Source organism: Pezoporus occidentalis, unplaced genomic scaffold, assembly GCF_034315485.1.
Source record: "Pezoporus occidentalis ecotype Australia unplaced genomic scaffold, CSIRO_AGI_Poc_V1 ctg109, whole genome shotgun sequence".
Classification (NCBI taxonomy): domain Eukaryota; kingdom Metazoa; phylum Chordata; class Aves; order Psittaciformes; family Psittacidae; genus Pezoporus; species Pezoporus occidentalis.
This window is the reverse complement of record NW_026912875.1, coordinates 3,053,936-3,067,808: the sequence shown is the minus strand read 5'-3', so window position 1 is coordinate 3,067,808 and position 13,873 is coordinate 3,053,936. Positions and strand designations below refer to the sequence as shown.

The 13,873-nt window shown below is 44.0% G+C and overlaps 1 protein-coding gene across 6 annotated transcripts in view; it reads left to right on the top strand.

Moving 5' to 3' along the window:
* SESN1 (sestrin 1) overlaps positions 1-13,864 on the top strand; it is an 80,341-nt gene extending 66,477 nt beyond the window's left edge. For 4 of the 6 annotated variants that reach the window (XM_062625048.1, XM_062625074.1, XM_062625064.1 and 1 more), the window contains exons 2-11: positions 4,642-4,707; positions 5,626-5,826; positions 6,874-7,056; positions 7,796-8,038; positions 9,280-9,427; positions 10,260-10,372; positions 10,609-10,799; positions 11,049-11,193; positions 12,310-12,363; positions 12,745-13,864. In XM_062625048.1, the coding sequence (XP_062481032.1) occupies positions 4,642-4,707; positions 5,626-5,826; positions 6,874-7,056; positions 7,796-8,038; positions 9,280-9,427; positions 10,260-10,372; positions 10,609-10,799; positions 11,049-11,193; positions 12,310-12,363; positions 12,745-12,831 (1,431 nt within the window). In that variant the 3' untranslated portion in view covers positions 12,832-13,864. Of the gene's footprint in view, positions 1-4,641; positions 4,708-4,801; positions 5,129-5,625; positions 5,827-6,873; positions 7,057-7,795; positions 8,039-9,279; positions 9,428-10,259; positions 10,373-10,608; positions 10,800-11,048; positions 11,194-12,309; positions 12,364-12,744 lie in introns of those variants that run through there. The other 2 variants (XM_062625092.1, XM_062625056.1) reach the window with 2 other exon arrangements.
* The last annotated feature ends 9 nt before the right edge of the window (positions 13,865-13,873 follow it).

Here is a 13,873-nt window from a genome sequence, read left to right as displayed (position 1 = left end):
TGAAGGTTGTGGTTCATAGCTACTGCTCAGCTCGTGAGTCCCAAATGACTGAAAAGTAACAGTTTGGTACAAGTCCCCATGCTCATCTGACACAACTCAGAGTTTGGGAGAGGTTTTGTGGGAAGAGCTCTGGCTGCCAGGAGCCAGCAGAGGAGAGGAACAGGGATCTGAAAAAGCAGTTTAGGTGCCCCATGGAGCAAGAGCTGTGCCTGGGGTAGGGAGCTGTTGCTGAGCTAGAGATCCTGCATCTTGCTGTGTTGCTTAACTCGGCTCCAGTGTTTCTAGGTGGAATTTCTGATATTGGGTGTCTGTTTAGAAGTGCCTTTTTTTTTGTTTTCTTCACTTACATTTTGAAGAGGTTCAGAACCAAAGCAGATGGTATTCTGTCACTTGCAGAGGTGAGCTCTTCTAAGTGTTTGCAGTTCAACTGTTACTTAAATTCCATGGGAATCCTGCTCTTTTCAAGGCACTTAAAAAAGTTACCTGAAAGTGGGCTTGATTGACAGAGTCTTAAGATACAGAACAGCTGTAAGTAAGTAGAGTGAGTTTGTACGTCTTTGTGGTTTTAGAGTGGTCTTCTCTGAGCACGTATGTGCATGCAGTACAGATTTCTGGTCTGATTGTCGTTGTGAAGTTGGATGTACTGTAAGAGGGCCAGGCTGGTGGGACAGAGTGGTGACTGGGAAGTACATAAGGAAGTTTGCAGGCTCGTCTCATTAACTCTTCTGTCTCGGCTCTCAAGAGATGTTTCTTGGTGCAGATTTTCATAAAGCATATTTCCTGGCTGAGAAGTCTCTGAGAAGACACACAGTCTGGTGGTTAGGCCATGACTTGAGAGAGCTCAGCTCAAGCCACCAGTCTTCTGTAGCAGCCTCTGATAGACATGTAGTGTTTATGTTTCTCGGGTGTGTTTTTTTTTTAATGGGAGGTAATACTCTTGCTCTACCTCAGGATTGTTGCATGAATTAAATGCATGGTGCTCAGATATGGCAGTGACGAGGGATGTATAGATTCAGAAACTGTAGTTATCTGATGACTGTAGGTATCTGATGACCATAGGACCCATGGAGATAATAATAGTGGCTGTAGAGAAATAAAAGTTACATCACAGAAGAGCAAAGAGGAGGCTTTTCTGTGATTCCTGAGGGTCTCTGCCAGCACAGTGATACATTTGCATGGCTAAAGTCTTGCTTCTCTGTCAAGGTACCTCTGGGAAGTGGGCAGTGGAGTTGATCGCCAGCTGGTGAGGTCCAGCTTCCTCTATTAGCTGAGAACTTCTGGGTGTTGAAAAGTGGAATCTCTTCTACCCTTGGTGCTCAGCTTTGCAGCCATCTGAGTTTTATGTTCTGGCTTTGAAGATGGAGTGCCTCTGATGTTGTTGTTGTCGTTGTTGTTGTCACCTCGCGTGTGGTTTGCTTTCTGCTGAGCTTTGAGCCGTATCCAGCTGCAGTTTCTAGGCCGAATGGAAGTGGAATGGCAAGGTAACAAGGGGAAGGTATAAAGCGAGGAGAATTTTGATGCAGAAAACGTGGCACTAAGTAGGTCACTTTGGTGTCCGACTCGCTGGTCTGGAATCACATGGAAGGTGCTTCTTTAATAACCAAAATAAATTCTGTTTGCTCACAACTGCTGCTCATCCCAGTCCCCCCCAGCTGCTTTGCCAAGTCCTTGTTGGTGTCCCGGGTGCTTCTTCATGGGGAAGGTGCTGGAGAGAGGCCTGGTGGTGTGGCTGGGTATTGCCTTTGAGAGGGAAAGCTGGAGAGTGGTGATTCTTGAGTGTATTTGGAAGATGGATTGGTTAGTGAAGGACAACGTGGAGCATAGAAATATGTTCAAAATTAAGGGAAGATACTTCTAGCGCTGTTTTGAGTATTATGTCTATATAGTATTTGAATTCTTGGGATACTGTGAGCACCCACAGATGCCTGCTATTTCTCCAGTACTAGGAGAATTTGATTAAATGCTGCTTCTGAAAAAGAGGGGAAGCAGTTGTCAAAAGGTCTGCCACAGCTTGTAAGTGAAGAATAACAATTTTCGGACAATTTCCAATAGGTCAGATTTTATACAGCTCTCATGATTGTGGTAACCATTGGCCTCACAATAAGAATGTGTTCTCAGCACCCTCTGGAAGAAACATTTTGGAGATGGGAAACTGAGGCTCATCTTCACAGATCCCTGGCAAGGTCTATGTCAAAACGGAGACTTGAACACGGGCGTCTTGGGTGCTAGGCTGGTGCCATGAGGGAGATGGAACTTAATCCTTAAAAAACTCTTTAAGTCGCTTTGCAGAGAGGGTTTGGTTACTTCAGTAATGTAACCTGTTAGATGCAGTGTAATCGGAGTAGTTTGACTTCTGCAAGGTTGTAAAAACTGTGAAGTGTATTGGTACCGATGTATTTTAGATTGTGAGGCAAAACACAGCAGCAGCCTACTGATAGCAGGTTCTTAAGTCTTCTGCTGTTGGTTTGGTTTGGTTTTTTTCTTCCTATAATTGTTCTGGGAAAGGAGAAGATTGTAACATGGTGTTCAAGAATTAAACTTCAAGGTATTTCTGTTGGAGAGCTTGATTTGCAGACAACTGCAGGTATCTGCTAAGTTGAATGATGCGTACAAACTTTTTTCCCTTGCTGTCATTTGGACGTAAGATGTTACTCTAATTTGCTGGTGTACTTGTAGCCGAGATAAGAACTGTGCTAGGCCTTTGAGGAGAGAGGGTGGTTTTAAGATGAAAAATCCATCCTGTGAGTGACATTGCTAGAGACTTAACTGGCAGGCAGAATCTGTTTGTGGATGTTGGGACCCTCAGCAGGATAAAGCTACATCACAAACATTATTGTCCCAGGGAGAATCTGAAAAGACAAGCAGTGAGAGCTGCCCTTTGATCTCACTTTATCCAAGTAAGACTTGAGAAATGAAGGCATCTCACTTAGGATTTAAGGAGACTGACAGACTGATGGGCTTCAGCAGTTTTGCCTTAGATCTGCTGTGATTGTTTCTGGCTCTCTGAAGCTGGTTTTTAATCTTAGGGGAAAGTTCAGGGAACAGTAACTAATTAATAAAACTGCTTCTCGTACAATGAACTCGTGCAAATAGAAACCTCAGCTAAGACAGAAGAAGTGCAATAGTGAGTGCAGCTGGTATTGCTTGTTACAACAGCCTTTGCCTATGTAGCAAAGTTAAAAACTGCAGTCAGCGTTTAGGGACTTGGTTTGCTCTTGAGGCCTAAAGCAGCTGAAGGAGTCCCTCTGCCCTACATGGCCTGAACTGGCTCAATGCTCCACACAAGGCATTTATTAACCTAAACCCAGTTGAGAACCTGGGAGGAGTTGGTATCATCAGAAGATGATGTGTGGGGGCTATGGAACGTTGGCAATGGAGAGGTTTTAAAAGGTGACCAGGGAAGAGAGAAGAACAGATAAACTAACAGTCAGGGATACTTACGTATAGCCTAGTGTTTTGGCACTTAGCTCCATCCTCAGCTTTAATCCCAGGTCTCCATCCATCTTTAGGAGCACTGTGCCATCAGCCTGCCCCATTGGGAGCTCCCATCTTTCCTGGGGAAGCCATGCCACTGCCTGGGGACCAGTCCCCACAGTAGAGCTGGCTTGCAGCGAGTGCTGTGCATATGAAGGAGTGAGCCTCTGTGGTGATGGGGAAGTGGGCACACGTGACTATGCAAGGTGAGGCCATGTTCTGCTTTGGTACATGCCCCATGGACCCTGCTGGGTCTTCTGTGAGGGCTGATTGTGCCAAATGCAGAAGCTGCTCTTGAGCCCGTGGCACTCACCCTTCCAAACAGAATGGTTTAACAGGTGGGACCCAAATGCACCCAAGTCTTTGTCTTTTATGCAGTTTGCTCCTTGGCTACAGGAAGGGCCCAGGGTGCTGTAGGCCTGGCAGAAAGCTTCATATAGCCGAAGGAGAGGGCAAGTAGAAAACTTGCTGGACAGGTATCGTATTCAGCCTTCCTCTCATCTGCAAGGCAACTTGTCCATAGCACGGCTGCTGCTGTTCTGATTGAGCAAAACCCCCTTCCTCCTTCCCAGTGTGAATAGCTTTTTATCCTGTCTTGAAAAGAAGCAGATGCAAATGTAGATCAGGTACTTTCAGCAGTTTAAGAGCTCTTTGAGGTTGGGAAAAAGAAATCTGATTAGGGTTACAGCTGTTCCATTTCCTGACAGATGCACAGAGTGTTTTGTGCTGGTGTACTGCGGATGTACACACACACACACACCAGTCTCGTTTTGTATCAGTGGCATAACCACACAGCAGACGGCTGTGTACTGAACTCCTTGTCCTGGACACTCTGCCAAAATATGCTTGATGCAGAATTTTCTGTGAACCAGGCTGTAGTGTGCATATGAATTTGTGTGTGTTTGCTTCGGTTGGCAGGGCCTTTGTTGTTGTGGTTTTTGTTGCTGGAGTGGGGAGTACACCGTAAACAAGTGTGGCTAATTATAAAGCACTTGTATAAAACATGATTTGTATTTGTACAAATGGTACTACTAGAAGTACCCGTGTAAGAGTACCACTAGTACCCAGATAAGCTGAGCTCTGACTGCAGAACTCTTTTCCTTCTAGCAGCCACAGCTAAAAGCTGTTTATAACTAAATGCTGAGATGGTGTAATTTTCTTTTCTAGGAACTTGGAATAAGAATTCCTAGACCACTGGGACACGGACCAAGCAGATTTATCCCGGAGAAGGAGGTGTGGTAATGTTTTCAAGTACACAGTGAACTTTATGCTTTTAAGGAACACCCTTTTAGTAGTAACCCACACTTGCTTTCAGGACAGCTGCTGAGCTGTCAAAGATTCTGAGCTGGGATCACATTCAGTCCTGGTGATACTTGGCCATGGTTCCAGTGTACGGAAGCAGTGAGAGCCCTGGGGACTTTTGGAAAAGTTATGACTCCTTTAACACTGCTATCTAGCATAAGAAACCCAATACTGTTTGCTTTAAGTGTCCGTTTCCTTGTGAACACCTGGATGTAGTTTCCTACTGGTCTACAAAGCACCTGCCCCCTGCTCTGGGGCTGCTTTATCTTGAGCTGCCTCTACTGTTCTGGATAATCTGAGAAGTGTCAGTGTTGTGGCTGAGTGTTTCTGGTGCTTCTCCTGGGATCATCTGGTAAGAGAATTTGGAGCAGGGGAAACATTAGTAATATGCTTGTGGTTTTCTAGGAATTTTAGAGCCTAAACTTTCAATTTCCTTTTATTTCTCTCTCTTGGCATCTTATCTTTTTTACTTCTTTCCTTCTTTTCCCCATAGTAAAAATGATTATTCAGTTAGCTTTTCGTTGTTATAATAAACTAAGTTAGGTCAAATAGGGGCACTGAAGAAAGTGAAGTTGAAACAGTTAAAAATGAGAAGTCAGTGCTGTACAAGAGAAAGTGTAAAGCCAAAAGCCTCCTTTTGCTGATAAAACCACCTGTGATCTCCTAAATGAGAGGTAATAAAGGGATTTTATATGACTTGCCTTATGCGCACTGATTTAATGCCATTAACAGATTTATAACACAGTTTCTTTCACCAGGATCTCTGGGATGCTGTGGCTAATGTATGTATTTGCTATTTTTCTGGTACTTCTTCAACAGCATTACTGATTGCTCTTTCTGTTCACTCAGACAATCCAGGTGGGAAACGAAGACGCCACAATGCATGCGCTGTTTGCGGATTCTTTTGCTGCTCTGGGCCGGTTGGACAACGTTACCTTGGTGATGGTTTTCCACCCCCAGTATCTTGAGAGCTTTCTAAAAACTCAGCACTATCTGCTGCAAATGGATGGCCCGCTCCCGCTTCATTACCGACACTACATCGGGATAATGGTATGCTGGAACAGAAAGGAGCAAGACCCGCTTTGGCAACAGTCTGGTCTTGTTTAATAGCAATGATTACTGTGTTTTGCAGCTTTTAGTTGGAGAGGCATTTCATCAGGAGCTAAGGGGAAAAGCAGAGTAGGTTTGTTTGTGTCTGGTTTACAGATTGTTTCATAAGAGCAGTACTTTTTCATAGTTTTTGTTGGACTGTGAGAAACGGGGGGAAACAAATCTGTTAAAAAATAAGACAACTGTTTCATTTTGATTTCCTTAGTATCTCTGAATGTTTTTCAGAAAGGCTTGTTTGTGTGTGTGTCCTGTCAAAGACACCTCCCTCTAACTAGACAGTCCATCCCATCATCTGTTTCTGAATCTCTACATTCTAAGCAAGTTTTCTGCCAGAAGTGGTTGATTTCATAACTTCCAGTCTGCCAGTTCAGTGGTCTTTGCTCACTGAAGTTGAATTAAAATCTTGGGCTGTGTCCTAATATGAGGAGGAAAGTGGTCTAGTGAGAGGTGTCCCTGCCCATGGCAGGGGTTTGGAACTAGATGACCTTTAAAGTCCTTTCACCACAAACCGTTCTAGGATTCTGTGATTCTATTTCTTTTTGAATAAATGCTACTGGGTCTGCTGTTTGCTGAAAAGCTGCCCTGTGTCTTTCTTGCTTATATGTGTTCTGAAACCTGCTTTTGTTTTTGCTGGTGAAGATTCACCTGGAGGCAGCCTTGCTTCTTCCCCACTGGGCAGTACTGTGCAGTATGGATTGCTTACTTCAGGTCACACCATAAAGCTATGTCTGTGTTTCTCCCTGGATGCAAGCATGTTGCATCTGTAGCCAGCGTAGTTATAATGTGTGAGAATGAGGAATAATTATGTTGTGAGAACAGTAATCAAACAGGCTGATTTGTTAATCTCAGCTTGTTCTTACTTCAACCTTTGATCACTGCAAGTCTTACTCTTGAATATTCTGAGGAAACAATGACTTACGGTATTTGTCATAAAGCACCAACTTACAGTAATTGTTTTCAGTATCACAACTGCCTTTTCCTTTCTAGGCTGCAGCACGACACCAGTGCTCTTACCTTGTTAACCTCCATGTGAATGACTTCCTTCATGTCGGTGGAGACCCTAAATGGTTGAATGGTCTAGAAAATGCACCTCAAAAACTGCAAAATTTAGGAGAATTGAACAAAATGTTGGCTCACCGACCCTGGCTTATCACCAAGGAACACATTGAGGTAAATCTTCCATGGAGTAACGGGAGCGTACCCTTAGTTATCAGTAATGCAATCACAGATTCTTAGGGTTAAGAACCAGTTAGGGTGAAAGATGTTCTGTGTTACTGGCTTTCAGTGTTGTATCACTGTGTGTTAATTGTGCCCTTGTACAGCTCATGTGAGGCAGGGTGCTGGGCCGGGGGGAGGGCATGCGCTCCACCAGAAGGCCCCAAACCTCCCACTCTTTCCTGCCTGAAGGGGAAGTTGGGGCTTGAAGCTTCTTGTCAAATATAGAGCATTCCACCACCCACAGGGACATGATGGAGGGAGCCCAGCCCTGGTGCTGAGCTTTCACACAGCTGGTGCACAAGGAGTTGCCAGGGTTTGCTGAGACTGTAAAGGCCAGTTGAAGAAACATGCAACTGTTGTGGTTGCATCTTCCACCAGAGGTGTGAAGTTTCTGATGTCAGTCAATCTGGCCTCAGTACAAACCATATGGTGCAAAGTGAAAGCCCCAACTGATTGAATAGCTGAAGGCCAGAGAGGGCAGAGAAGCCATTTCCTTTGTGGCTCAACCACGAGTCTACGGCTAGCAGGTCTCCTGGTGAGGGCACTGAGCATGCCACTGGCAGCAGAGGGTTAGGAAGCATGTGTGTACATTGGAAGAATAATTCTACCTAGTAAAGAACTGTGTTGATAAACTGCATTAAGGTGGAATCATTTGAATGACTTTAATACTTGTCTTGTGTTATTTTTAAAGCAACTTTTGAAGACCGAAGAGAACAGCTGGTCCCTGGCAGAGCTCATCCATGCAGTTGTTCTCCTCACACATTACCACTCCCTTGCTTCTTTCACGTTTGGTTGTGGAATCAGCCCAGAGATCGACTGTGAAGGGGGTCACACTTTCAGGTCCCCTTCTGTCAGTAACTACTGCATGTGTGATATTACAAATGGTTACCACGGGGTGGATGAAATTCATGCCAGCCCAACTGGAAGCATTCCAGTAAGTACCTGTCTGCACAAGCAGTCTTGTTCAGTAGCAGCAGTTTCTTTGTAAAGTTAATACATGGAGGGTGCCTGTCAGTGTTCAGTGAGAGTGGGGTTGATGAACCTAATCCACATGAGTGCCAGCCAGAAGAAAGATGTTTAGGAGAGGCTGCAATGACACTGCTAAACTAGGGGGAATTACCAAAGGGCCAGACAAAGACATAATCTCTAAGTTGTCTATTTTTTTGGTCTCTTGTCATCATACTCCACTCCAGATCTCAGCCAGTTTATGGTACATATCCTGAGCAGCAGTGGCCAAGAGTGCTTTTTCCATGGGTGCTGGGGAAAGTTGGCTCTCCCTTTGATTCCAGTCTTTGACTTAGCTGCCGTGAGGTTTTTTGTGATACATCACACCACAGACCATGCCAAATTCTCTGTCTCTAAATGAGTACTTCCTGCCTGCAGTAGTTGTGCTCGCTGATACATACTTGCTTCCACTTAGTGAAGAGCATGATGTGAACCAAGCGTTGGCTGAAGAACAGCAGTAACAGGGTATTTTCAGTGCAGGTTCCCTGCTGTGAGAGGTCACTGCAGTGCTGTGGGTGGCATTTAAATGTGATTTGCTGGAGCTTGCTGCTTCTCTGAAGGAGCAAACTGCAAAAGTCAGAGGGGAAAGGGGCAGAAGTGTACAGACTGGAGATAACTTTGCTATGTGTTGATGGATTTTTTACAAGACCAGATGTTGAATTAACAGTGTCGTGGTGTTGAAACAGCTCTTGTGAAATACAGTTATCTTGCACTAGCTTTCCTTTGAGGCTTTGTTAAATCTGCCTTTACACTCACTCTTCCTTTTTCCTTCAATATGTTTCTTTGTGAGCAGAGAGGAGGGAAAATTCAGTTGGGCAGTAAATTGTGGTTACTTCCTCTATCAGAATTTCTGTTACAGCTGCTTGGTTTTCAGTTATTAAACATTTAGATGAAGTAAGAGAAATTAATTTTAGTGTGAGAACCACTTGTTCCCAAAAGCTGTGAAGCTAAAAATATGCTAAAAAATACCAGGGATCTAATTGAGAAAAGATAATGACTAAATGTGAACATTGGGTCAGTACAGATTTCTTTTGAGAATTGTTTTCCTCAGGAACTCAGTACTTGAAGATGTAAATGAAGGATGTAAGTTGTATTTTAATCTGATTTCTTGATGATTTCTGTCACAGTTCTTGTGACATGGAAATAAAATGCTTCTCACTCCTTTTCAAGTCTACAGAGTCTGTCTGTGAAGTTGAAGCTCTAATGGAGAAAATGAAGCAGCTACAGGAGTGTAGAGATGAAGAGGAAGCCAGCCAGGAAGAGATGGCTACGCGTTTTGAAAGGGAGAAGAGAGAGAGCATGTTCGTCTGTTCTTCAGGTAGAACAGCTGTAGTGTGTGTGTGTGTATGTACTTTCCCAAATCACTTGAAGAAATACTACCACAAAAGGGGGGGGGGGGGGGGAATTAAATGTGTCAAAATCACCACTATTTCTTTGAAGGGATGAAGGTTGGGGGTGCCTTGTTTTCTTTCAAGAATGCCTCAGAGCAAAGCAGTGCCAAGATTTTTGGCCTCTCTCAAAACCACCGTAACACCCACTGGCCAATACTATGTTTAATAGAAATTTCCAACAGAAATAGAATCTTGAGAGAGAGAGAGAGAGATTGCAGGGGATTTAAACATATCACAAGACATTGTAAAAAGAAGCCCTTACAAACAAGCAGCTATCAGAGCATGTGAAAGGTTGCTTTCCAGACAACTGTGAGACAGTACTTAATCTCTCACAAGTTTAGGGTTGTTCAGTCTTCAACAGTTGCCTCTGAAATAAACTTGGTGTGGAAGTCTTAGAGGTCTCTGTTTTGGAACAAGAGCTTAATAAAACAGATTTTCCCTTGACATTTTCACAGACCTCTTGAGCTAGGAGCAAAGCGTCCCCTAGACACAGGGGACAGGATGAAGAATGGCAGACAGAAGAAGGGGGAAAGAGGTGTTTGTCTGTAAGAAAGAATCAGTGTTTTTCCTGGAGTTGCCTCTAAAACCCAGAGCTGCAGTGACACTGAGCTGTAACAAAAGCTTTTAATACAGGTAGTCCAGGGAAACTGTGAGTTTAGTTAAAAAGCACAGAGACACCCATTCTTCTGCAAGAGTTCTGCTAGTACACGTCCAGTCTGTTCTTACTGAAATTGTGTGAAATTCTGTTTGAATTGACAGAAGATGAAGAATCAGCACCTGCAAGAGACGTGTCTCGCCACTTTGAGGACACCAGCTATGGTTACAAAGACTTCTCCAGACACGGGATGCACGTGCCCACCTTTCGTGTTCAGGTAACAAGGCTGGGGGTTGCTCTCAGGAGGCTTAGGGTACTATCAGTTTGTTGTGCCAGATGCCAAACCTGGACATTGCTAGGCTGTAACTTAGCGCCCCACGGATGCAAAGGCCCGAAGCAAGCAAATGAACACCCCCCATAGATCACCTGCCCCAAGATAAATCGCAGTAAAGCGCTGGGTGTGCGCAAGTTAATTCCTGAAATGCTCCATTCTCCATTTTTACTTATTCTAAGGATTATTCCTGGGAAGACCACGGCTATTCCTTGGTTAATCGTCTTTACCCAGATGTGGGACAACTACTTGATGAGAAGTTTCACATTGCTTATAATCTGACTTACAACACCATGGCCATGCACAAAGATGTGGATACCTCAATGCTACGACGAGCTATTTGGAACTATATTCATTGTATGTTTGGAATAAGGTCAGTTTTACTGCTTTTGTTCTAAGCAAACACATCAGACTTGTTAGCGCTGGCCTTTTGTTCTTTATCAGATTGAAGCAAAGTTATTTATAGCAAAGATGCAGGTATTTTTAAACATAATTTTGTCTGTGGGAGAGGGACAGAGGTACAAATTACACAGTAATTTATTTTGCCATAGGAACTTAAAACCACTGCAAGTGAAATAACTTGGCCTCGAAAATGAAAGTGTTTTTCTTTCTTTCTGAACAGATACGATGATTATGACTACGGTGAAATTAATCAGTTGTTGGACCGCAGCTTTAAAGTTTATATCAAGACTGTGGTTTGCACTCCTGAAAAGACCACAAAAAGAATGTATGATAGCTTCTGGAGGCAGTTTGAACACTCTGAGAAGGTACGGTTTGCATATGGGCCATAGGTCCACTTGCTACACTTAACAGCCACAGCCACCCAAGTAGCATTGAGGCTTTTAGCTGGTGTTAATGGGATTCTGCTCACATCCAGTAAATTCTTCAGGAGCTATAGTACTTCCTAGGCCGAAATAATTTATTTCCTACTGCATGTTTGCTAGCGAACAGCTGACACAGACTGCACAAGCTCTGAACTGTATGGGAGGATAAACATGTTAAAGTGGCACAGCGTTCCCCTTGGCTGTTGGCTGGCAGCTCCTGTGCCCCAGAGAGGCTGCAAGGTGATGTGAGGCTCTCAGACCCAGAGCAGCCACCATCCTGCCCCAGGGTCCTTGCAGTCCAATGGTTGTTTTTAGTCTGAATGGCCCCAAGCTGTTACTTCATGTTAAAGCCTAAAGTCCTGCTGCTGGGTTACAGTCTGAATTGTACCTCCCAGAAATATGTTGTGCTGTTAACTCTTGGACATCAGCTCCATCAAGTTCATATCCTCCAGCTCTTCTTTGGAAGAAAAGCCCCACTTAAAAATGAATGCTGATAAGTGCTGAGACATACATGTGCCTTAATCAGTGCTCATATCATTGGAGGCTCTATTTCTTGCTAAACTTGTGAAAATAGTTTAGAGGTACCTGGTAGTAATAGGGTATTATAACCACGCTGATTTAAGGTTGTTCAAGTGAAATACTATACGTTTGCTTTGGTTAGACTGAAAGCTTTTCAAGCACACAAATCCGTGTTTAAAGCCCCAAACTTTGGAAAGCCATCAAAATCCAAAGATCATACATGTACATGTCACTGAATGCCATCACCATCCATCCTCATGGAAGGCAGCACACGCAGCCATTCCATGCCACAACAAACTCACAGCTGACCTGCTGTCAGCGAGACAGTATTCTTCACCTTCTTCCCCACATGGTTTCTGATCTCATCCTCAAAGAAATACAGTAAAGACATGGAGGAGATGAGCTGGGGAACTTACCTCCAACAGCTGCTGTCTCAATAAAGACAATAATTTTATGGCATGTTATCTTGTGCTTCAACTCAGCTCACCACTCCATCCTGTTCAGGTGATAATTACCTGTGTGTTTCTCTCTGTCCCACAGGGGCAAACGACCTTACCACCTCCTCCTTTGTTAACAACCCCCTCTGCTCCACAGGTACCAACTACCCTTTTGCCTATAACTGATTAACTTTTTAGCTAAATTTGAACAATTATTTCCAAGCTGTGCACAATCTGCTGCTGCAGAAGGGCTTGTGTGTTTGAAAGCTGCTCTGTTCTTTCCAGCTAAACCAGTTGGTCTGTTAAAGGGGACTGCCTCTTCCTGTGACCCTGCCTCGCTTAAGGGTCTCTGTGACCCGATACAGAAACGTTTGCTCGGTCTTTGCTCCCTCAGCAAGCTTTACAGATAGAACTAATCTGGGTAGCCAAAACACAAAGTGCTGCCCCACTGCTGCTGCTAATAGGAAACCCACAGCCCCAAAGCCGTCCTTTCACTGTGAGCACACCGTTAAAGTGCAGCTTGTTTTCTTTCCTAAAGGTCCATGTAAATTTGCTTCTGGTAGAAGCTCGGATGCAAGCCGAACTACTTTATGCTCTGAGAGCTATTACTCGCTATATGACCTGATATCTCCGGCTGCCTGTTGATGTTGGAATGTTCTGCAGCTGCAGCGTGGTGGAGGAAGATATGAAGCCTCAGGACCAATGGTAGCTCTAAGTTATGAAGCCCATTGTGCCATAACTCCTTTAGTTTCAGCTATTTCCGTGTTTGGAATATCACTGCTGCTGCTCGGCAGTGAACGCTTGGCAGTTGAAAAAACAGGGGTGTGTGGCAGTGCTGCCTGCTCCTGATATTTTGGCTTTAGACAGCACAGGACTCCCTGTGAACTTGTGGCAATATAGCAAACGATAGATGCATAGATCTTGTGTTAAGGCAAATACAGTGGGAGTTGGAGCGTGAACAAAGTGGGACTTGATGACATTTGCTTTCCCTATGAGAATAATTTTAGAAAAATCTTGATGCTGCTATTTGTGCTGGTGAAGTGAACAGCCCCGGGCTGTTCCAGTTAAGCTACAAGTGAAAGTGAGCACTGCTATTGTCTGAGCCTTTGTTGTGTGTGGTTTCAAAAAGCCTTGTTATTTAGATTTCTTCTTTAATCAGAACGAAACCTCTTCTGTCCACACTGATCATTTGAAAGACAGCAGTCAGTTTTCTCAAATGGTTTAGCCTTAAAGTGCTAAGGGACAGCTGCCCAGCATAATGTGGTGAGCTCCAAAGTGCAATGGGCTTCCTGTGGGAAGCAGGGGACTCGTGTCCTCAGAGCTCTCTCGAGATGGAACTGCGCTAAGTGTCGAGTGGCTCCTCATCCTGTTTGTCAAGGATGAACCAAGGAGGAGCTAGGACAGGTGTGGGAATGTGTTCTAGGCTGCCAAACAGTCCTAATGTATTATGTGCCCAATGCTGGTCTTACTGATTTTTGCAGTTGCTTAAATAACTAGGCTAAACCCATCTATTTTTAGCAAATCAAAACATGATTACAATGCTGACGTTTAATACACCGTGGGTTTTGGAGAACACATGAATACTTTTGTATGAGTGTGAATTGCTTTTTAAATTTGTCAGTATTACTGGTATTTTTTAAATAAAGGTAACAACTTTTTCTCCTGGC